This window comes from Scophthalmus maximus, chromosome 9, assembly GCF_022379125.1.
Source record: "Scophthalmus maximus strain ysfricsl-2021 chromosome 9, ASM2237912v1, whole genome shotgun sequence".
In the NCBI taxonomy this organism is placed as follows: domain Eukaryota; kingdom Metazoa; phylum Chordata; class Actinopteri; order Pleuronectiformes; family Scophthalmidae; genus Scophthalmus; species Scophthalmus maximus.
In genome coordinates, this window is record NC_061523.1 from 12041307 (window position 1) to 12064312 (window position 23006).

Sequence of the window (23006 nt, forward strand, 5' to 3'; positions counted from 1 at the left end):
GGGGTAGGGGGGGGGGGGGGGGGGGGGGGGTCACAAAACCCACATCACGTCGAAGAGCCATCTGTAGTATGTCATGACTGCCGGGGCACTCCACCCTTTGCTCACTTTTTTTCCTGTTACTCATTTTCACTCCCTACCAGACTCCACCACCCACTGCTTCTCTTGCCTTTCGCTTTACTGTGGGGGGCTTTGTGTTTATGACACAGTTATCTCTGTTCTTGGCCATATTGCATGCCTCTCGCAGAAATGTGTCCCAAGACTAAATATCTGTTTGTAGTTTTACCAATCTCTTACACCGAATTCAATGTACCTCCTTGGGCCTATTCCCTTTCTGCCTTTCATTTTGTGTCCATCTAACCATCACTTTTTTAGACACTAATGACCGTCCACGTCCAGCTTTTGACCAACAGTCCTCTGTCTGCACTTGTCCGTCTCATTTGACGTTCACCTTTGTTCCTGTCACACCATCTGAAAACCAGACATGGACGCACAACAGCCTGTAATTAAGTCAAGGAGTGTTTCCTTCAGAAGTTCCAGCTACTTTCTGAGTAAATGAAAGTCAAAAATGAAAAGTCAACGAGGAAGATAGTGAAGGTTTGCCACAAGCCGTGCTCCTCGTGAGAACTACAGCAGCAAATCCAATTCATCATTCACCTATACTCTTCAATACAAGTACAATATAAAAAGCACAATATCATACAGTATGAGTGTTCTGTTGTAATTAATGGAATGGGGGCGGGCAACAGACAGCCTGTAAAAATCTGCCCTATGTACAGACACTGCTGCCAAACAGCATCGGACAGTAACAGAGCTGTAACTGGGCTGTAAATCCTTCCAGTTCATGGCTGAGCCTACAGGGATCGGACTCTGCTCTCTACCATTTCTCCATGATGGCTCATTGTCTGATGGCTCGACTGTTTACTTTGATTTGGCGAAAAAGGGACGGGCAGGCAATAATATATAGCTATGGTGTGGTATTGTTTACAAGATAATTGCTGAGAGAAAAAAAGAATGTTCTTTACAACAACAGGGCAATACTAATTAAATGTGTGTACACAGCAGATGAGCTGATAAACTAGTCACCAGAGCCTTTTATTGTCATTCTGGTTCTTCTCAACGCGGCCCTTCATGCCTGAGTGTTAGACAATCAGGAAATTAATTTCATGGTTATCTATCTCACTCTGTCATATGAGGGGGGAAAAAACAATATCGTAGTTTAAATCATAGATAATTAAAGTGCAGCTTACATGCAGTTGGTCTTTGATGTGTTGAAAGTACCACATCAAAGAACCTAAGGTGTTTGAGCTTTCGATGAATAAAAAGGGTTAACGTTTAACAACCCAGTGATTTCACTTTGAGCTTGTTGCGCCATCTTGTGGCCAAAAGTTGCAGTTAAAGCTTGGTGCAAAATCTTTGCATGTTGTCGCCACTTGGGTCAACTTTCAGATTTTTGTGCTGATACAGCTATAGAATTTTTCACTTGGTGCCAATTGTTTTTCCCAGGAACACAGAATATACAAATATATTATAAATACTACTATGATGCTTGGTTTACAATGAAGAAATGTGAATGGTTGGCAAAAATATATGGTCTTGTTCCAAAATGACCGGTCTGAGTTAGGCTATGTTTTATTTTTTGAGTTTCAAGGACACTACATTGGTCAATCAAGAGCATTTTTGTTTGCAGAAAGAGCAAACTGCAAATGCCAAAGACAAATAAAGTGTTTCCTTATCAATAAAAATGCATCATGTTGTTAATGTGCTGCGAGTGAACAGTGTGACGTGGGAGTGTCGCGTCTTTCCATGCACATCCAAATGTTTCCATTGAGGAACTAACAAACAAAAGAACCGTTTTGGCTTGTTACCATTAGATTTATTTACAGATATTAGATGGAGACAACCTCCCTTGTGCAAGTACTGTATTCATCAACTTTTTCAAATAAAACAGCAGGGATTCTTGGATTGTGGGCGCTCTCACTCACACTCACGCTCACACACACACACACACGAAAATTGCCACTTGAATCATGCTGAAACAATATTAACAGTTTGAATGAACAATGTTGAATTAAAACAGATCAATATGAAAATACACGTTGAAATGATGATAATTAAATCACCAGCAGTCAAACTGTCAAAGTAAAATAAGACCCTCTTCCATATGAAACAAAAAAAAACAGAACTTATACAGCAAGAAAGCCAAAATCAAACACGCTGCAAGTTTAGGCACAATGTCAGTCATAGCACACTGTACTCTGCATGCCAACAGAGAAACACTACACAAATACAAACTGTGAGCCTATCTAAAAAAAAAAAAAAAAATGGTACAAATGAGGCAAATGAGCATTAGAAACTGAAATAGCTCGGCAGTTTTAGCATGAGTGGCAATGCTGAAGTGATTAACTTAAGCACGGGACAGAGAAGATACTTCAGTGACGTCGATCTCATGCCACACCTGACAATGGAATGAGGATAGCACAGGGCAATGGATGCCAATGCACCTATTACGTGAGAAAACCACAATAATAATTCAAAGCAGTAACATCTTTCGGGATAACAAATTAAATTGACTTCATTTGGTGTTTTATTTGGACCAATACATTGGAAGAGATAGGAAGGGGATGGCCTGGGTGAATAGCAATCGATGTGAATACTGTAGGTCCGCTGGAGGAGTAACAGTGCAGTGATGTCTCGGGGGCTAGTAAGCCAATACTATCGGTGGTCCTCATTCCTCTCAGCCTTGGTGAATTTGTGGAGAGGGAGGGACACATGAAGGTTAGAAAACCAATAAGCAACCAGACAGAGAAAAAAACAACTACTGAGAATGTGGTACAGAATTGCAACAGCACAGCCAGTCTGGCTTCAGAAGCCCGAAGGTGTTAAAACATTCATGTCCCGGGGTTTTAGTTTGTGCGGCCGTGGGGGCACCTGCTTGCCCTCAATGCCAGATATATCGATCTTGGGGGGCATGAAGTTGGCAGGGTCCTGCACTTTGAGATTGACCTGGGTGTTGGTGCCGTCCATGGTGGATGACTTGTGCAGGCCAAAGTAGGACTGCAGTGAAAATCCTGCAGGGGAAAAGTGGTAGATGTTGTCATTAAAGACCTAAATCTGGCTGTTATCAGCTTAACTTTGATGCTTTTAAAGATCATTTGCATGGTTGGACAAACCCACATTGGGTCAATGGGAAACCCTCAAGTAATTCAAGGGCGAGGGGTTCACCAGTGGCAGTGGAACCATCATTATTGTATTCAGAGAAAACACAAAAAACTGAGGCTTCACCACAGTTTTTCATGGTGTGAGGTTTACCTACTGCTATGGAAATCTATTCACTCTACCGTGCATTATTATTTAAGAAATACTTCAATAAGGTCAATATACAGATGCAGGATCTCTCACCTGTGCTAGTTTCAGAGCCTGGGTCAGTGGGGGACTTCTGGACCACAGACCGAGTTCCAAAGAAGCTCCACCTATCCCCTCCTTCATTTCCTCCCATGTCTGTGCTGCGGTTTGGACTGAGCTCTGGTGTGGCAAGGAAAGGCGCAGGACTCAGCTGGAACCAGGTCCTGTGCTCCCCCCAAACAATGAGTATAAAATAAAAACTTGAAAGGATAAACTATGGGGCATGTCATACACCTTACAGACACATTATTAAAACAGTTAGCTGGTTAATGAAGCATGTTATGATTAGGACGTCTGGTTCCACTGAAGTTAACAAAATATCTCTGTCTGTGCTTGTATCAAATAAGAGTATGAGCCAATCAATACACCAGCATGGTGCCTACCTGCGGTTGACAGCCGGTGATGTGTGGGGACTAACGCAAGGGGTGACAGAAGGGGTGACACAGGGGGTGACAGAGGGGGTGACAGAGGGGGTGACAGAGGGGGTGCCACTTGGGGTGGATTGTGCTGATGTTGTAAGCCTGTCCTCTTTGAAGTCCCCGCTTGGCATTCTCAACTTCTGCAAAGAGGAAAAAAAACAAGCAATTCAACTGACAAACAATGAAGGAAAGCCCTCCGCTGATCCAGAATCATCCTCCTATATATTAGAAAGTGCTTTAAAACGTTTCAACATTAAACCCAGGGTCGGCCGGTTGTTCATGATTGATTTATGCACCCTGTACAAACAGCATTTACCCCGCTCATGTCTACGTGAACAAAGTGTCAGGATTGATCGTATTCAAAGAGTAAACACTCCATGAACACAATGCAACAGTTCAGCAATGTTTTTCTGAACCAGCCGATTGAGAATGATAATAACAAAGTGCGTCACAGGTCCTCAGAGCCTATCACCTGTGACCACGTGGTGTGGGTAGGAAAAGAGAGCGGGAGAGAAACACTGAGGACCAATCTATGATGCAATTATAGTTATCTGATGGTGACACACTTTATTAGTTACCATCAAAAAACATTTTTATGGTTTTGGTTTACAGAGCCGGGGCTGAGCCGAAAACCCAGATTCTTTTCCTGCTGCACACAGAACTGGCAGCTAGTGAACCGTGAGGAAATATTTGCAGATTTCTACAAAACGTGTATTGAATTAAAATCGTTTACTGGCCCATTAACACTGACTTCACCTGCACATCCACAAGCGCAAGTGGATATGACCTGGGTCATTCCATGCCAACTCAACCACCAGGGCCTGCCAGTTCACATCGTGGATGAAGCAAGTTTCAGCCAATCAAAGCAAATATCAGTCAATAACGTGGCAGAAACAGAGTTTTTTAATATCTTATATATCTGCAATGAACATTAACACTTTTCCCATAAAATGTTTCGAGCAAATCAAATGAATCCCTTTTCGGAAAATATACATTCAAAATGTCATTCAAAAAAGAGTGGGTTTTTAGGAACTCAACTTTTTTGCATGACCATATAACTTCTACATGTTATGGAACTGTAGTAATAACACACAGAATTGTTGCAAGGAAGTGAAAATTAGTGGAAGGAGGCATTCATTTTTGTAAATTCAAGATTCTTCATTTGGGTAAATTCAGCAACAACTATTTTTAAATGAATACATGTTGTACTTTATCCTCAGGGTGTCTTTGATGTTCAGTCCAAATTTCAACCCAATCCAGTGAAAAATAAGCAATTGGTAAGGCTGAGAACACACACAAAGAATCACAATTTGACGAAAAGGTCAAATTTCCAAAAATCATAACTTAAAATGTGTTGGAGTGGAGCTATAAGATTTTGTAAGGTCCCATGAATTTAAAAGAGGTCGCATGGAACGGCCCACCTGGTATGGTTCTCCTCAACCAATGAACGTGCAGTTTTTAATCCTGACAACTGACAACAAAACTACTTGCCTTGACACTAAGATTAAATTCAGATATGATATCTGGAAGAATGCTTTCCGTGTTCAGCTTCCATTCAATGCAGGCATATTTCCATCCATGAAATGAACATCCTTCCAATCTCAAGTCGGTCCAGTGTGCGTGGTCCTGCATTCCGCTCCGGTCGGTGGCCATTGTGCAAATGAATAACATGATGCACACCCGACGACTTTAATACCCTGCCAGTAACCCTGCTGGACCTCAGCCAGGAACTCAAAATGCATCACTCAGCATTTGGCAAGTGTAAAACCTATTTCTGTATTATTTATAAATATAAAAAAACATGTTCTGGGTTGTAGACCCAGTGCTTCTCGTGAGTGCATTAGAACATTTCGTGTATTTACGTTTGAGGCACATGTATTTTAACACAAATAATGTATACTGCTATATTATCAAGCACAATGGAGGTTGTGCCTATGTTATCCTAAACCAGATGTTAACATGTTGGAAGGGGGCGGGGGGGTTACGAGGATGGTCTTAACAATAACATGAAATACAAATTTGAATGGTCTCGTATGATTTCCCTTCCTAGTATTTTGATTCACATGAAGTCATATTACCGATGAGTGTAGCACGGACGTTGGTTAGCGGGTGCTAAGCTAAGCTAACGGTGGCTGCGACGTAACATCGAGCTACATAGTGAGCTAACGTTATCTAGCCTGCTGCAGTTGTCTGCTTCTGGCTCAGCGAGGAGCACCACGCTTTCACTGAACTTGAGCTTTGATCAAAGTAAACTTTGGTCGATCACTGCCTGCAGAGAAGAGTTTGTTTACCGTGGTTAGCTCGGAGCTACACGGGCTAACGGCCTGCTTCCGTCTGGAGGAACTGTTCGCCTACTACGAGGACTTGTCGACATACCTTTTTATGACACGTTTTCGTTGACGCTCCAGTCCAGTGGATTCCTTCGTTTTGTCCATAATTCGCTGTTTTTAACAACTTTAAGGGACAATTATTTCTCGAAAACACAGACGCTGTCGTCTGTATACACACCGCTGTCGGCCTCCGAAACGCTTGTTGTGGTAGGAGCTCGGTGATTGGTCCGTTTCGGAGAATGAAGGGGCTTGATTCATCGCAGGGCGTTGCCTGGCAACACATGCTATGGAACCAACAGGGAGCGGATTACGTAATTTGTTTACCAAGGTTTTGTTCCAAGGTTTTGTTCCATATTTTGCCCGCAGTTTACATGATACAATATGATATTAGCATATGACAATAACAATAACAATAGTAATAAAGACATATATATTTTTTAAATAATACAAGTATTGAAATTCTTTAAGAACCAATATAATAGTCCCTATAATAGTCCTCACAATGTGTGTGTGTGTGTGTGTGTGTGTGTGTGTGTGTGTGATCTTATGTGTTCAATGGAATGTAGGTAAGTTGTGAGTGGTCAGTTGAGTAGTTGGGGCACAGAGGCCAGGGTCACTGATAGTAAAGAAAACAACTTTTGTGCTTGCACACACACGCACACATACGTGCAAACACACACACACACACACACACACACACACACACACACACACACACACACACACACACACACAAACTGACACACACACACACACACACACACACACACACACAAACACACACACACACTCACAGGAAGCCTCCCGTGTGGATGTGCATGTACAGCTCTCTCCTTCTGTGAACCTCAACATTGTAATATTCCAGCAGGATGTCATATGGTGCTGAAGAGTTTTTTCTTTTTTCGCTATTTGACACAAGATACACATTAAGAGGTTTGAAGAGATAATAATTTCGCTGATTTTAGGGCAGAAATAAATGTTTCACTTCTCCACACAAATCAAACTTCCATACCTCACATTTGTTTATACTCACTGGCAACGTGGTATCAACCAGTCGGTGAAAGCGGGTCTCCTCAGCGGAGAGGCCTTTGTGGGGAGTATACCTCGTGTCTGTCAGCCCTGCCTGGTGCTCAAACCTCTGGAGGTTCTCGTGGGTTTGCTCTAAGTGAAGAAAGGGCACAGTGGGGGGAAATCAGACAGTGCTTTGATATGCGTCCACTCCATTATAGTCAGCTGATTCTTGGGAAGATTGTTCATTAACTTACCTTATGCAGTTCATCAAAATGAAAATGAATGTTCTTCAATTGAGTTATTAGTTTTTGTCAACTTACTGATCATAAGTGAGCTCATTAAAGAGGTGGCTTTGGCTTTCACCACAGGCACCGGGGACTTGGCTGGTGCGGCTGCCTCAAAGGTCACCAACTTCCCAACCTTCTCACCTTCCTAGTCACACAATTTATATACTGTTATGATTGATTAAAAAAACTAAAACAATAAGAGAATAGATAAATGTAAGCAATTTCAATGTGAGCCAGCATGCACCCACAAGAACAGGTTTCACACCAGCCAGAACATAGAACATGTTTTTCAGGAAACCCGTTCATATTTCCAAAACAATTTCTGTCAGGTAATGGTAGTACAAAGAAACAGGGAAGCACCTCTGCTGTGTTCCTGAACTTGTGCTGCGGGATGACAGGGTCTTTCCATAACATGTTAACAGTCATGTCTGGGGGTGGTGAATTCATGGGGGTATCCATGTGCTCATCATAGCTCATATTGTGCCTAGTAATTCCAAGAGGAGACGATAAGACGCCAAAGATTGAGGACGACGTGCCCAAGTCGATTGCTGAAATATGGAAATAAACAGAAATGTTAGAACTGTGTTTTATTTTGCACACGGTAACTATCTCTGATACCTGTGCAGAAACAGCAAACAATTCAGAAGGTAGAAAATGTTAAAATTTTTCACTCAGGGTCTAATTTTGTCTGTAAATTATCTGCATTACCTGGAAGGTCTCCCCGTCTTGAGGCCATTTTGACACCAGATCAGAGAGGGTGGCCACAGGAGACTCCGACAGTGGCTGACAGTTGGGAGGTCAGCTCTGCTCGAGTTTGGACTCCAAACCAGAACACCCTATCACATGACATGGCACAGCGGTACAGGGTCATTTGACAGATAGAAACGTCCTGCAGCTGCTCCCATGCACGCACGCACACGCACCGTGTGCATTAACACGGCGTTAAAGACGTGATAAATAAATGTACTCCTGCATATTTCGTCAGCCAAACCGTGGTTGAGTCAGAGAATAAACACAACACAGACTTGTATTTACAGTGCACAGTGTCTTTTTCTGACTCGCTCCAAATAGAACCAGGGAGTCTGGTGACCGCAGTGTCATTAATATCGGTTAATGTCAGAGTCATCTTCCCATATACAGCACCAGCCGCTACTCCTCTCTCTTTATGGCGCAGCACAAGTGTGTTCTAGAGCAGGTGACTTGCACAAGGAATGTAACTTTGGAATCAGGGAAATACTGTTTGCCGTTTGATTGACTGGAACCGGCTCTGCATTTGGTTCCTTGTTGTGATAAAAATAGAGAGAATGCTTCCTCCAGTCCCTTTATTGTGTGGTGGGGTTATCAGTGACTGAGCTCACTTCCCCCTCCCTGGAATCCACCTGCATCTCCTTCATCGGAATGAATGTAGATGGATGATGACGCTGATGATGAAAATCTAAACGTGAATTGAGCAGATTTTGTGTAGATACTATTTCCTTGTCCGGGCAGCTCTGCAGACGGCTGGCATGGATCCGCTGTTCACGTCAGCACTGGGGCAGACGGCAGACACAGTGACTTGCAAAACGGGGACCCAAGTCGCGCCTTATGGGAATAACGCCCATAAGGAAACCGACTATAATTAGCCCACAGTGACACAAGCAACTCTCCTGCAGGAATATTTTCCTTTAGAACTACCCCAGTGTTACAAACCGAGAAGACTGTATGGACCAGTCATAATGCAACACGCACGCCCTTCATTGCATATTGCAGCATGTGTCTTTCTTTGAAGACATCATCTCACGCCACAGGACAAACAGCTCGTCGCGCATTCAGTCCGACACTTACCTCGACCCGCCGATGTGCCCTGTCCGCTCCCGAGCAGCTTGCTCCGCAGCCGCGGCGAGTTTCCGGAGCGAGCGACACAAGTGCAGCGTGTTTGTTTGGCGGTCGATTCGTCCATGACTCTTGGACACGTGGAGTCTCTCCCGGGGAGCAAACAGCTGACAGGCGGAAGCCCATTGTCACGTCGTCCCCGGTCGCACACGGAACATTATGGGATTGGTCCGAAGGCTGGCTGTAACACTTGGCTCTCTTTGTTTTTGTATTATTATGTGGACGAGTGAAGTGATTTTATTATTATTATTACTATTATATTATTACTATTATTATTACTATTATTACTATTATTGTTTTTATTATTCATATTATTATTATTACTATTGTTATTTCAACTTAAGTATGTTCATATTTATCTGCTTTAATTCAACATCAACATGCTTGAAGTGGCCATTTTCAATCTCTCCCTCTCTGTGTGTGTGTGTGTGGTCCAGGTATTACTCATGTGGTGAAGAGCCTAATCCATTTGCACAGACAAAAATCGTTACATTTTAAGGCGAAGTCCAGGTGAGGTGTGTGTGTGTGTAGAGGAGCACAGCCTATGAGACTCAAGCTGAACTGAGCCACCCCTGACAAAGCTGAGTGGGAAAACACAGTGTTCGTGGGTTGTTGACCTGTAATCCCAGAGTCTGCCCTCCAGTGTCTGGTATCTGCTACATAAACCGCCTGGTAAGACCCATTCATTGTGTCTAAAAGACACCTGAGAGCGTAACTCCCCATGATGCCTCACGCAGTGTGTGTGTCACAAAGTATGTGAACCGACATGTGCATTGGCTGCCCCGAACCACAAGATAGCACTGTTGATATATGTCACAGACAGTATCAGAGAGCAGACAACAATTACTCCATGTGCCACTGATTTTTTTTATTATTTAAAAAACAAAAGTTATCGATATGCAGGAAAAACTTCGACATTGCCCTCGAAATCAGAGGAAATAAAGTAGAACGGAGATATGCTTAGAGAGCTCAAAATATAAATAGAAGATAAATAGACCAAAAAGTTTCATTAATTTCACATTGGACATTCATTGAAGGTGCATTTGTCAGGTGGTCAGAGGTCATATGTTCGTCCATGGAGTCAGAGAGAGTCAGATGTGAGCTGTGCTGCTGCTGTCTGGGCGAGTGGTTGTGGTTTTTTGGCTCCGCCTAGAAATGACAAGAAAACAAGCAGATCGACCGTCAGACACATTACAGCGGTGTGGAGAATGCGTTATGTTATGTTTAGATCAGTGTGTGCGGAGAATTGCGGAGGATGACGCTTGGATTCAGGTCTGTATATATACTCACATGATCTTTGCCAGGAGTGCTCTCACTTTTTTCACCCTGGGGTTCAGGCAGTAGCGAAGGCCGCTGCTGGCGGTGACACTGTTGAAAGGGAGAATAGAGAGAAATTCAGATTAAGAGACTCCTTTTTTTAACTTAAACATAGCAGAGAAACAGATACAAAGCAGCGCCATTCAGCTAGACTTATGCATAAGTAGTTTTCATAATTTTTGATCTGCCTTAAAAATATACATCAGTGTTAAATATTTAGTCTTCAACAAGCCCGAACAGTTGTAAACATAATAATTTAATTCTGTATAAATAAAATGCCTTACTCGAGCTTCAACAAGTCTATATGATCATATCTCTGTATAACATCCCACAACATTCTCAGATTTTTCAAATAATGTATCTTACACAATCTCCACTCTGTCACAGAAGATGGTTGCCGGGTAGATCTGGATGTCCTTCACATTGGACTTGGTAATGTCATTCCTGACATTGCGACACAGACAGTTCTGTCCTGATTCATTGTCTATAGAGGAAGACAATGAGAAACAATTAACATTTCATCTAATCACAATCCTTTTGGATTCTAGCTGACAGCTCCAAAATGATGAAGAAGTTGGTAAGAACTTACGTTGGGCAGTAGAGACGCAGACCATCACAGCCAGGAGCAGGCACACTTTGATGATGCCGGACATTTTTGGTTTCCTGTTTGGTCAAGATGGCAGTGATGCTGCAAAAAGATCTTGGTGTTTGTGTTGAAGATGTCACAAAGTATTTTTAATGAGTGCAGCTAGATAAGCGAGTGTTAAAGGCAGCAAAGTATGTTGCCAGAAGCACTGTGAGGGGTAGAGGCAGAGGGGTCGTCTTAAATATGCTCTTAAGTCACATACCTCATCCTTCCTGTGATCAAGGGGAATTTCTTTTTGAATGGAAAGTGAAACTTCAAAAAACCACAACAGAGAAAAAACACTCCTCACCCATTCCATTGTATTCAACCTTCTTTTCCATCTGCTTATGTTACTAATAATTTGACCAGATTTCAGATTATAGAAGTACATTAGAGTTTATTTCAAAGAATACAAATATAACACAACATTTGTCAAAGAACTAATTTTGGGGGGGGGAATTTAGGTAATAAATGTTAAAGTGAGGAATTAAGAACATTAAGAAAACAGAATGTAAATATTTTTCTTAATATATTTTTTAATTTCTTTTCTTCACCATCTTTTTGTATCCTCTCTTACACTATCAGGAAAATGTTTTAAATTATTTGATGTGTCAGTACTTGATTGTCATATTGTTTTCAGAAAGATTTAATCAAATTAGTTTGTATATGTGTGGGCTACTTTTACAAATGGCAACACAAAGTGTAGGTGATCGGACCCCCCCCCCCATTTCATGTTACTGTTGTGACATTTAAGGTGCAAATGATTCACTAATATTTTTATTATATGACACCGTCTAATTTTCATATTGGTTTTCAGGAGAGAGTTTTGTCTGAATGTGAGTTTCACATTTCTGGACGAAGTGAAACCCCGCCTCCCTTTTCCCCTTTTCTATTAAGGTTTCCGTTCGCCTTTCTCTTCTGCCTTTAGATCCTGAAGCTGGAAACAAAGCTGAAACTACAGGAAGATGAATAGTCAAGAATGAGGAAATTATACCCCACTTTCCAGAAATCTATATATTTGCCATGAAGTGTATTAGGGAACACATGGCTGTTAATAAGAATGATAGGGGACACAAATGGGATATTACTTTGTCACTTACTGTGTGTCTGTAGTGGTCATACCTCCTATATTAGAGATCAATCTCAGAGATAGATATCTCAAAACCAGGGCAATTTACATTATCCATATGTATGTGAAAATGTTTTATTATAATGTGAGTGAATTGTCCATTTAAGCATGACAGTGCATTTTATCAAATGGGTTTTGAAAAAGTTGTGTAAGGCCACAGGAGCATGTAATGCTTCAGTGCAGCTTAAAAAAAACACCATATCTGAAGATAATTATGTTAAACTTGAGATGTTTCTTTTACTATCTCTTCTTTCAAACTATCCTCTTCTTGTAAATGTGTTTTTATTTGGCGCATCATCAAATGATGCTTTTCAAATCTTTCGAAACCAACCTGTGCTAATTTAAGACACATGGGTCTTCCCTGGCACTGAAGGGAAAGGGACTTTCATCTGTTGCTGCACAATGGTACAGACTAAATAATGGTCAGGTGGTCACAAGAGTGATTTCTCCAGAACCTGTCTGTCGCACAGGATAGCTTATAACACATTCAATACTACTAAAGCACAAAAAAATATATGAGAGAGCTGAGAGATGTGAGCTCTGAAACAAGACTCTCTCTGGTTGACACATCACAGGGATTTCGAAATCATTAGACAGTTGCTACAGTACAGTTTACTATTGTCACCTCCCATATACTCCATTTCCATTCTGACAGACAGACTGCACTTAGCACGCTTGAATTTTTCATACATCCCACCAGTTAATGTTGCATCGGAACAAGAGCGAGCACAAGTTCACACCAGTAGAGTACAGGCTGTTCCTTCCACCACTGGCACAGAGAAAAAAAGGGTTGACTTAACTCTATCACACATATGAGCACTTGCATAGTTCATTGGAAATATATTTTTTTTTGGTCTGCCCTATCGAATGTGAAGTGGGTGAATGTGGGTTTGTGCCTGCAAGGGGATTACCAACTATAACCAACTTTAATAATTCATATTTCCATTCTGTGAAGCAAGTCAGTTCACTAAGAGCAAATGTGACCATGTGTTGTAATGAACCTACAGGAACTAATAACGTCAGCAGTCTCTTCCTCTGCAGACAGTGGGTTCACAATCTGTTGTGGTTGCACTTCTCGTTTCATTTAAAAGTCACTTCTACAGTCAGTGGACAAGCTATGATGAAATAAAAGGACTGAAACGCTGGACTGGAAACATACACAGTACACAAAATCCATGAATGTGCATTCAAATCCTTTAAAAGGGCCAACACAAGTAAGTTACAGTACTCTATTATACAGTTTTTGATATTCTAAGATCATAATAATAATAATAATAATAATAATAATAATACTTTGGATTTATAGAGCGCTTTTCAAGAAACTGACAGATGAGATAATCCTTTGGGAACTTTTGGTGTTATAGCAGCCAAGTGGATAGCAGAATAGAAAAAAAGCTATAAGATATGATAAAATATAATAATACTACATACAGAGCAATAGCAATAATTGCACAAAAGTATTGCACAGTGAAATGAATATTGCCTTTATTCAACAGTGGTAGTGGAGATGCAAACAATAAGTTGACTCATCCTGTAGAAACATAACCCCTGTCAATGACTATTATCTCAATAGATGATTACATCGTAAATATGTATTCATTTGTGAGTATCATTAATTGCTGTATCTCCCTGAGGTAGTTGAACTACTGTGTACACAGCAGCAGTAGTAGTTCATAGCCTCCCAGCTTTGGGCTATAATCCTCCTCTAAAAAATCATAGTACTGTATAAATCTGAGGGACTCTAACGAAGGGCGATAATCTTTATTAGTCATGGTTATGAAAGGGCACATCAGTTTCACTTGTTACTCTGAGGATCTTTCTTTTTTTTGTGGCTCCTTAGTGTGGTTGTTTCTCTCCACTGCATTGTTGAGTTTATTCCTGACATATTGAATTATTCAGCCTTCAGATTGGTTTCATTACACTAGCTAAAGATAAGAATGATGTCTTACAAATGAATTGATTTATAAAATGGCGTTGTTTTTTTTAACCTCACAGGGTAGTGAAACTGAGCTACCGTTTGCGGAGTCAACTAGGTTTAAAAAGTTATGTTACCTAACTTTGTCTTAAACGGCCTAATTTTCAGAAATGAACTCATCAAACCAAGTATTAATAAATGTTACATATTTGACAATGGTTTATACATACTGTATGTATTCAGTTTTTTTTCACTGGCTACCAGGCTGGAAACATGGCCTTGCCTTTCAGTGTGCAGTGATGAGGTAAGTGTGAAAAGAAGATTCTGTGAGACCCTTGTCTTTGCCTGTGACAGTGAGGGTGGTTTTCTCTTACTGGAACCATCGACTTTCATACTCCCCCCTTTGTTCCGATGCGTATGTGTGTGTGTTCACTAATAGGTGTACAACTTTATTCTTTTGTGGCAGTTTAGAACATCATATTTTGTGCTGCCAGTGTAGCTGCTGAGAACCGGGGACATCAGGACGTTGAATGAAGTCGGACTAGACTATTTAGCCATGATTGACTAAGCCACTCTATTTGGTCAAATCAAAAGTCAAAGCACCAAAAATCTGTTGTTAACAACCCTTTGTGTTAACTTACGCAGGTATGTACTGTAAGACCTGTGTGATTGTCTGACAGCTGATGTGTCGATCTTATTTTGTATTTATTATTTATTGCATCACCACATTTCAGCAATCAACCTAATGATAGCAAAGTGATCATTACTTGTTGGAATGTTGGCCAAAACCATAAAAGTAAAACCACAGTTGTAATACATCTGAAACATTAATTAAGCTGTTTAACTAAAAGGAGCATTGTGGGGCCTCGGCTTAGACACTTAAACTATTGTGCTCATGTGTCACTTGTTACCACGTCAAAGCAAGTTCGTAGCTCTGAAAAGCCGAAGAGAATGATTTCAAATGCTTCTCCATCTGATGTCACAGAGGGATGTGCATGGACATTTGCATTGTTTTCAATTTTATTGTGATATATGGTTATTTAAGCAACAATTTATCTGCAAGACAATTTGACTTTTGTTAAAATTATGTTTGATATTAAATGATCAAATCACCCAGTTAGAAGTTACATATTTTACAGTTCACTGTAGTGATATTGTATCATGGCGTTAGTTTTTGAGTTTGCGTGCAGACGTTCCTGCCTCCACCCCAATACGATGGAGATGAAATTAATTTTGTTCATGGGGCTCACAGCACTAGTATATTTGATCAACAATTCCACAGCAACACCCCCAGAAACAGTATCACTGTTACAGTACATGATCTGTAATACATGCTGAGAACAATCCTTGAAGCGATTGTTTCTTTGGCAGAAACTAATTCATTCCGATTGATTCATTCACTGCTAAATTGAAACACTGTAAGACATATTGTTGCTGAATTTAACTCTCGAATGGAATGTTTCAGTAGCTCAAACTACTACTGTGTCTGTGTGCGGAAAGCGCTTTAGCTGGTCGACAAGCCTAGAAAAGCACTTTATAAATGCAGTGATTTGCCATTCCCATGTCCAAAGCATCTGGGTCCCAATGCAGCTTTTGTTGCTGGGACCATGTTACTGATCCTTAAATCCTTAACTGTCGGGCTAAAAAAGACTACACACACAGAGGCGCATCAATATTACAAGTAGGCCTGCTGTGAGGGCTTGAACCGCTCACAGGAAATTTGAGGTTATGAAAAAGTTTGATGGGTTTGGTTATGCATAGTATTTTCCTGAGGGATGCATGATGTACTCCTGCCCTCTAGTGTTTCCGATTGAAAACTACACCCAAGGCTTGCCTCCTGCTGTCTTGTGTTTTCTGGCAAAGCCCCACTCTAACAGAGCAGAGGATATTACAAGCATCTTTGAGCATCTGGGAAAGCGTTATATAAATCCGATGTATTATTTTTATAAAATGTATTCAAAATTTCAAAGTTTAGGCTCCTTGTGACAAAGTTTGCGATATTAAAATGTTGAATCAGTAAACGTCCCTGGTGGGGTGGTTATTGCGTCTGCATCCTTCCTGCTTTTCCTTGTGACATGCCGGCAAATCTGTTGCGAAGCAGCAGATGTTGTTGTGTGCATCGTGTGTGTTCAGGTTCAGCGGTGTCATCTTCTCTCAGCCTGTGTTTCTCCACACTTGTGTTACCAGCACAGGATCCCACGACAGTTACCATAGAAACTCCAGCCCCTGGCAGCAGCAGAGCCGAGAGTGGAGTTCAATCTTTTCGAAGGGGTTTACATATCCAAGGAAACACAGAACGCTGCTCGAAGAAAAAAACCCTGATCGGATAGTTTGGAGTATCAAAATATTGGTTTATTTATTCATATACCGTTCACAAAACACAGAAAGGTATAAAAGGATTTTGCAGATCTGGCTATTTTCATGACTTCATATGATCACCAGCATAGATCAAGAGTAGGAGGGTTGTAATCGCAATTACTAATATTGATTTAACATTACAGTTTGACAATCATGACAATATTTACTTGCATCTGTATTTCCCTGTTATATATCTGCATAACACACTTCTACATATTCTCCTAATGCCAATGTCTCATGCACCAGGATACTTCATCGAGGAACGTCTTCTGTCACAATGTCTTTACATTTGTGTCCTACATCTCAGCAATTGCCGGCAGCATGCAGACTCGCACACGCGCCTCTCTCCATGCTGACCTGCAGTCAGAGATCCACTGGGAGATCAGGGATTGTTTGACCGTGGGCTTCTGCCTCCCCCCCTCTGCTCCTCTCCCTGCTGGGGTTCCTCTCTGGGCTTCCGACCTGGATAAACTGTCTTTTGGAGAGCTATTCGGAGCTGAAGTGTTAGTGCTGGGGTGGAACTCAGGGAGGCTGCTCTTGCGCTGGCGTGGGAGGACTGGACTGGAGGCACGGGGGATGCTGTGCGCTCTGGAGCGAGCCTGGTCTTCCCATACACTCCCGTGTTGTCTTATAAACCCTCCCTCCACAAACACCCTCCTCACACTTCCTGAGAGGTCGCTCTGGTGCCCATAAAGATACTCCAGGGGGTCAAAGGTGCCTAGCATCAGCCCACCACTCAGTTCTTTCTCCTCTGGCTGCTGCACATCCATGGCTTGTGCCTCCTCTGTGGGGCTGAATTCAAAGCTGGCTGATGTTTTCCCTACACTGTGCCGTGACAGCCTCAGCCTCTGGTGCACAGCATCCAGCTGCCGTGTGTGGATGTTGTCAGGGGAGACGTCTCTGATGGGGAAGGTGGGGTGAGCCAGGTGGCAGATGGAGAGGAGGTAGTCCTCCGAGGAGACCGACTGGCTGTGGCCGGCGATGTGAAGTGTGTTGGCCTCATTCAGATCCCTCACCGCCTCCTCTGTGCCCTCTCTGATTGTGGGCAGCAGGAGTCTCCTCTTGGACAGCAGTCTGGACCGCGGTCGCATAGCTGAGAGAAAGACAACAAGGAAAGAAGTCAGACATCTGTGAAATATTTGGGCTTATAAACATACACTGGACAGTATGCCAGTGTCAAGGATTTTGTTTTGAGTTTTACAGTAAATTCAGTTAGTCTTTTGTCCTTTCAGTCTTTGGGACACGTCCTTTCAAAAGCAGATTTCAACACAAAACTGGATGTCGAGAAAATGATTGGCTGAAATCAGTTTATATGAACACATCTGTGTCTGGAGATCTATTTTGGTCCTAATGCTGTATCTGTCATATTTAATCCACATACACACCTTCCTCTGCCTTCTCCTGACTCTCCTCTTTCCCTCCTCATATACCATCTGCTTACTCTGGAGAGGCAGAGTAAACAGACCAAAATACAAACAACCCCAGAAAGGAGCAGCGAGATGCAACATAAATAGATGACTATTTCAAATGCCTCCCAGTCATGCAAAGCCACAGAATGTGTCAGCCTATATTTTTTCTTCTGCAACCCCATATTGTTATAACCCTGAGTGTAGCCCACAGTATATTTTTGTCTCAACCTCTATGCCAAAAATAGTGCAAGCCAAACCAAAATACCAGCCTCTCCCTGTTTCTTCCAAGGTGTAACCATTGCTAAATTTAGACCGCACCTTTGGTACACAACTGCTAAAACTGGCAACATGACAGCAGCTCTGGGGGGCAGCACAGAATAGGCAGCCTGTGTAGTTTCAGTTTTGTGCATTATCAGAAATGATGTAAGGTATTTCTGCATTTGCGTTCACACTCACCTTCTTAAAAATGGTCTTTGTTGAGTCCTTTTCTTCTTTTGTCCTCTCTTGCAATCTCAAATATCGGTCTGCAGTCTCTTTCTTTTTGAAGCTGGATACGTATTTTATTTCTGATGCTGTCTCTGGCTGGTGATGCCGCTTCTCCTTGAGCGAACTGTAAAGCTCCAACTGTCTCTGACCAGAGGCAGAGGCAGAATGCAGATCTGTCGTCTCCTCACAGCCCTCCTCCTCCTCCACCACCCCCTCCCGTTCTCTTACTTTTCGTTTGCCCTCCTTCCCTGCTTCTAAAAATAGACACAACATCCATTTCCTCAGCCCCAGCACTCACTGTCATTGGCCGACTGCATTGATGGAGAAAGAAAAACAGAGGCAGAGAAAGAGGGAACGAGAGAAAAAGACAGAATAGAGAAATAAAAGGAGAAAGTGGGTGGTAAGAGAGAGAGAAAAGAGATGAGGGGGGAAAAAGTAAAAGAAGAATAAGGAAGGGTAAGGGGGGTTTATTTTGTTCTCAAGTTTTTCAAGATGAAACATTTCTAAAAATGTCTGACTCTGAGTGAATGCAGTCACCCATTGTAAATTTGACAAATTTGCTAAACTGAATTATGCTTCGTGAAAACAGAAATCCACATAATGTGGAGCTGTTGTTTGACATTATTCTGCAGAGCGTGTAATGTGCATCATGCAGATAGTTGCATGCACATGTGAGAGCTTTGCACATGTTCAATTGCAGGGGTGGACTGAAACAATAATTCAGGCTGGGAATTTGAGTAAGGCCCAGGCCAACCTCATGCAAACCATCAGACCACTAATTTTGAAGGCTAACCCTATTTGTTGATTCAATGAGGATCGGACTAGTTATAAATTTCGCAACTATGTTCATCTGGGAAGAAAGTTAGCCACAGTACATAATACAAAATAAAATGTGATTGACTATCAATTATATTAATTTTCTTAAACATGTTACAAATTACATGTCATAACAGGAGAATGTGGAGGCTACATGTGTTTCATATGTCTGAGCAGAAACCCAAAGTAGGCTACAATATATCCTACTATGTCAATAAATTAATAAAACATAAGGTCGAGCACTGTTGTGGTCTCGCTAGAGAGCAGGGATCTCGGGGCCATTTGCTTTAGCGAGCTTTACACCCAAGGCTTCATGTACAGGTCATGTTTAAGCAAGTCAAGTCAGATGACAACATCCTCTTTAAAAGGTTCTGGGAAATAATAATAAATCACAAAGAGCAATAGAGAAGGAATCCCGCTTCCAGGATGGACAGACATGTAATAGATGTGTGTAAAGAAAGAAAGAACAACATAGCACACTGGTACTAGTAGATTACGGACAATCAGGATGACGACATTACAGATTGTAAACATTAATGAAGCATATTATATAAGAGGATATGCTGCAAATTCCATGAAGAGCAGCAACAGGTAGAACAAAAGTCACACGACCTCTTCTCCATCATGAATACCTGGAAAGATGAAAACATACAAGCAAGCACATTATTCACATTTCTAAGAGAAGGACACCCACACGCTAGAACTCCTGGGGAACGAGGAGCCAGATCCAAAACATCTGGAATGAAGCACCAACAGCCAGGAGAAGGAGAGAGGTCCCTGGTCAGCTCATGGTCCAGCACATGAGAGCATGAATGAATAGGGTGAACAGAGAGGAGAAGAAGATACGGAATAAGCCAACAGATTCGTTTTAAGTCTGGATGCCTCAACAGAGTAAGACAAAATGACTTCCAGAGGAAGTGGGCACAATAGAAGGCCCTGCCCCTTTTTTTTTTTTACAGACAGGAGCCCTATATATGTGGGAGTGAAGAACATGGGATAGAGTATTAGGTTCAAGGAGAACAGCCAGGTATGAAGAGGTCTGTTGAGTCATGATTTTTTTTTTTATGTCATTAGAAGCAAATCAAGGTCTGGTCTGACATGGATGGGGAGGGAGCCATTAAAGGGAAGCAAAAGTCGGTGTAATTCGGTCAAATTATCTTGATTTTGTTCAAACTCAAGCTGCAACATTCTTAACTATTTAAAGACCTTAAGTACTAGCACATGGTAACCCAGAAAATTTCAAAATTAGAAAATTTGGGGTCACAGCGTCTGCTGTAGAAAGAAAAGACAGAATTTGAGCTGTTGCTCGGTGGAAAAAGGGGCAGTCTTGGTGATGTCTTTCATGTGCCGATCAAAAGAGAGGGCAGCATCAAAGGTAACACCAAAATCCAGACTATGAAAAATCACATAGTTGTCACGGGTTACCGTTCCCCATTCAAACTGGACCAGTTTGAACTGAATTTAAAGGAGAAGGAAAGTCAGCTTTTCAGACAGTTACATTCATTTAATATACTTTCAACATTGTTATGTTTATGATGCTACACTTTATTAAATGTTGGAACAAATAATTGTGGAACTTTTTAAGTACATGGACAATTCCATGTAGTATGAACAATTCATTATCCAATGATAATTCATCAGTAATTTCTTTTGGAGGCAAATACCTGTTACATCACAATGCGTATTGATAAACAATATGTATAATTATATGGTTTTCAGTGTGTTTATGATGTGACATATCCGTTATCAATATTACATGGTGTGTATATTTATGTAAGATCACAGGACTGGATTCATACACATCCTGCTTCAGTCAACAATCTGCTACTATGTCAGGAGGAAAGACATTTAGTTGTTTTTGTGTGTGTGTCAGCATGAAACCCCCCCCCCCCCCCCCCCCATCCCCCGTGAGTCACATGAGTCACATGAGTCATGTCTTCTTTGCACCCAACCTATAAAAAGGCTGCTGTCTTTTTCTTGTTATGGATCTCTAATGGCCTAGTCACAAGGAGCTAAATTGGCCTCAAAGACACACACATACACTCTCACACATCCACATCACAGCGCGTGGCGTGCATCAGTCACGACAGACTTGACAGACTCTGGGGCACCACACTGACATTCATCGAATTGCACGATGCAAATTCATGAAAGGAAAAAACAATAACAGTTATGGTGGCGTTTGTTACTCTGTGCATGTTTACAGGGAAACAGCAGCAGGCACATTAACAGGGTTACCGATGGGTCCATTTGTCTTTCTGAACACCAGCCAACAGCATATGAGCCAACTGCACTCAATTTGAGGAAAAGAGGTAAAACAAATAGGTTTGAAATAGATAGAAAAGCCATTGTTTTATACTTAACGGCAAAAGCAGGGTTAACACGTGCAGTCATATTCAGCGCAGCTCTCTGTTTTGAACCTCTTGTTCTCAGCCACTTTCGGTCTCAATAAGAAGTTGATTGATGCGGGAGGATGCTTCAGTGTGTAAGTAGACAGAGCCGGACACTCAGAGTTGAAGGACGAATAGATGGAAAGGCTCCAATTGTTGAGCCAGGTTATTGATTTTCATCACTGAGCTTACAGCTGCGAGAGGGCTTCTGAGAAATGTTCATACTGTAAAATCGTTGTTTGAAGGGGCGAAGAGGGAAGTTTCCACAGAGAAGCCATTTCTTTTGAAAATACTTTTTTTTGGGGAGGTGGGGGTGTAGTGGAAAATAAAATATAGTGTTGTATAATATATTATACAACACTATATTGTATATATATATTAACACTATAGTATTGAAGCTTATAATGCAATTGCATCATTATAAATAAGAATATTATATAGCAAAACATAAACTGCTGCTTCAAATGTCATCACTAAACAAAAATCATTATCATAATCTGTTCAGTTCCTGAATTACATTAGACTACACCCCTGGGTTATCTGCCACCTCAATTGATCCATTCATCCATCCATTATCTATACAGCTTTATCCTCTATCCTCTCCGATCAACCTAACCTCAATCTGCTCCACACAGAAAGGCCCTTGTTGGTTCGAACCAGGATGCAAACCATGAACCTTCTTGCTGTGAGGCGACAGCGCTAACCACAACACCACCATCTATATACAACAGCGGTGAACTAGATCCTTTTGCGCTTAAAACGTAGGAAGTACAAAAAATATGAAAAACAACAACTTTCAACCTTTCATAGAAAAGAGTTCCCTGGGGAAATTGCAAGTCATTTCCTGAGTCGCTAGCAAAGTCAGATAATTTGTAAAGTCCTACTGACTCATGTGCTGGACCTGCTGCAACGAAAATGAAGGGACTGGTCATATCTTTATTATATATCCATTTGAGTTTAGTTTAGAAGTCACTGTCCAAACATCTATGGGATCAGGGGACATGGGCTGGTTGGAGTGAATAGAGCAAACATAAATACATGAACTTTGTCTCCATCTACATGCCAGCTATTGTATTACTCTGGAATTGTACATTTAATTTGATATATTTTTTGCTTTTGTTTTAGATAAGAGGCCACAAAGTCTGATATCAGGTGTCAGGATTGACAGATTGACAACTACCAGTATGATAGAGCAAGGCAGCATGAATCTGCAAAAAAAAAGAATCGTAGGACCAATTTG

At 41.5% G+C, this 23006-nt stretch overlaps 3 protein-coding genes across 4 annotated transcripts; all 3 read right to left on the minus strand.

Annotated features, from left to right (window-relative positions):
• Positions 1-1851: 1851 nt before the first annotated feature.
• On the minus strand, positions 1852-9424 carry LOC118319691 (putative monooxygenase p33MONOX). Its single transcript, XM_035650253.2, has 8 exons — positions 9274-9424; positions 8158-8285; positions 7810-7997; positions 7483-7594; positions 7185-7312; positions 3786-3961; positions 3400-3566; positions 1852-3068 (listed from the first exon to the last, which is right to left on the minus strand). Exons 2-8 carry the CDS (start codon positions 8183-8185, stop codon positions 2863-2865), a joined length of 1005 nt encoding a protein of 334 aa, XP_035506146.1. The 5' UTR covers positions 8186-8285; positions 9274-9424; the 3' UTR covers positions 1852-2862.
• Positions 9425-10168: 744 nt separating this feature from the next.
• LOC118319939 (platelet basic protein) lies at positions 10169-11453 on the minus strand. The gene is made up of 4 exons (XM_035650682.2): positions 11228-11453; positions 11005-11122; positions 10612-10689; positions 10169-10470 (listed from the first exon to the last, which is right to left on the minus strand). Exons 1-4 carry the CDS (start codon positions 11289-11291, stop codon positions 10413-10415), a joined length of 318 nt encoding a protein of 105 aa, XP_035506575.1. The 5' UTR covers positions 11292-11453; the 3' UTR covers positions 10169-10412.
• A 5184-nt stretch (positions 11454-16637) lies between these two features.
• On the minus strand, positions 16638-20638 carry si:dkeyp-72g9.4. 2 transcript variants are annotated; one of them, XM_035650675.2, is made up of 3 exons: positions 20071-20638; positions 18531-18814; positions 16638-17758 (listed from the first exon to the last, which is right to left on the minus strand). In XM_035650675.2, the coding sequence occupies exon 3, from the start codon at positions 17754-17756 to the stop codon at positions 16962-16964; it is 795 nt and encodes a 264-aa protein (XP_035506568.2). In that variant the 5' UTR covers positions 17757-17758; positions 18531-18814; positions 20071-20638; the 3' UTR covers positions 16638-16961. The 2 variants fall into 2 exon arrangements, with proteins under 2 accessions (XP_035506568.2, XP_035506570.2); XM_035650677.2 differs by having other exon boundaries at positions 18531-18871.
• Positions 20639-23006: the final 2368 nt, after the last annotated feature.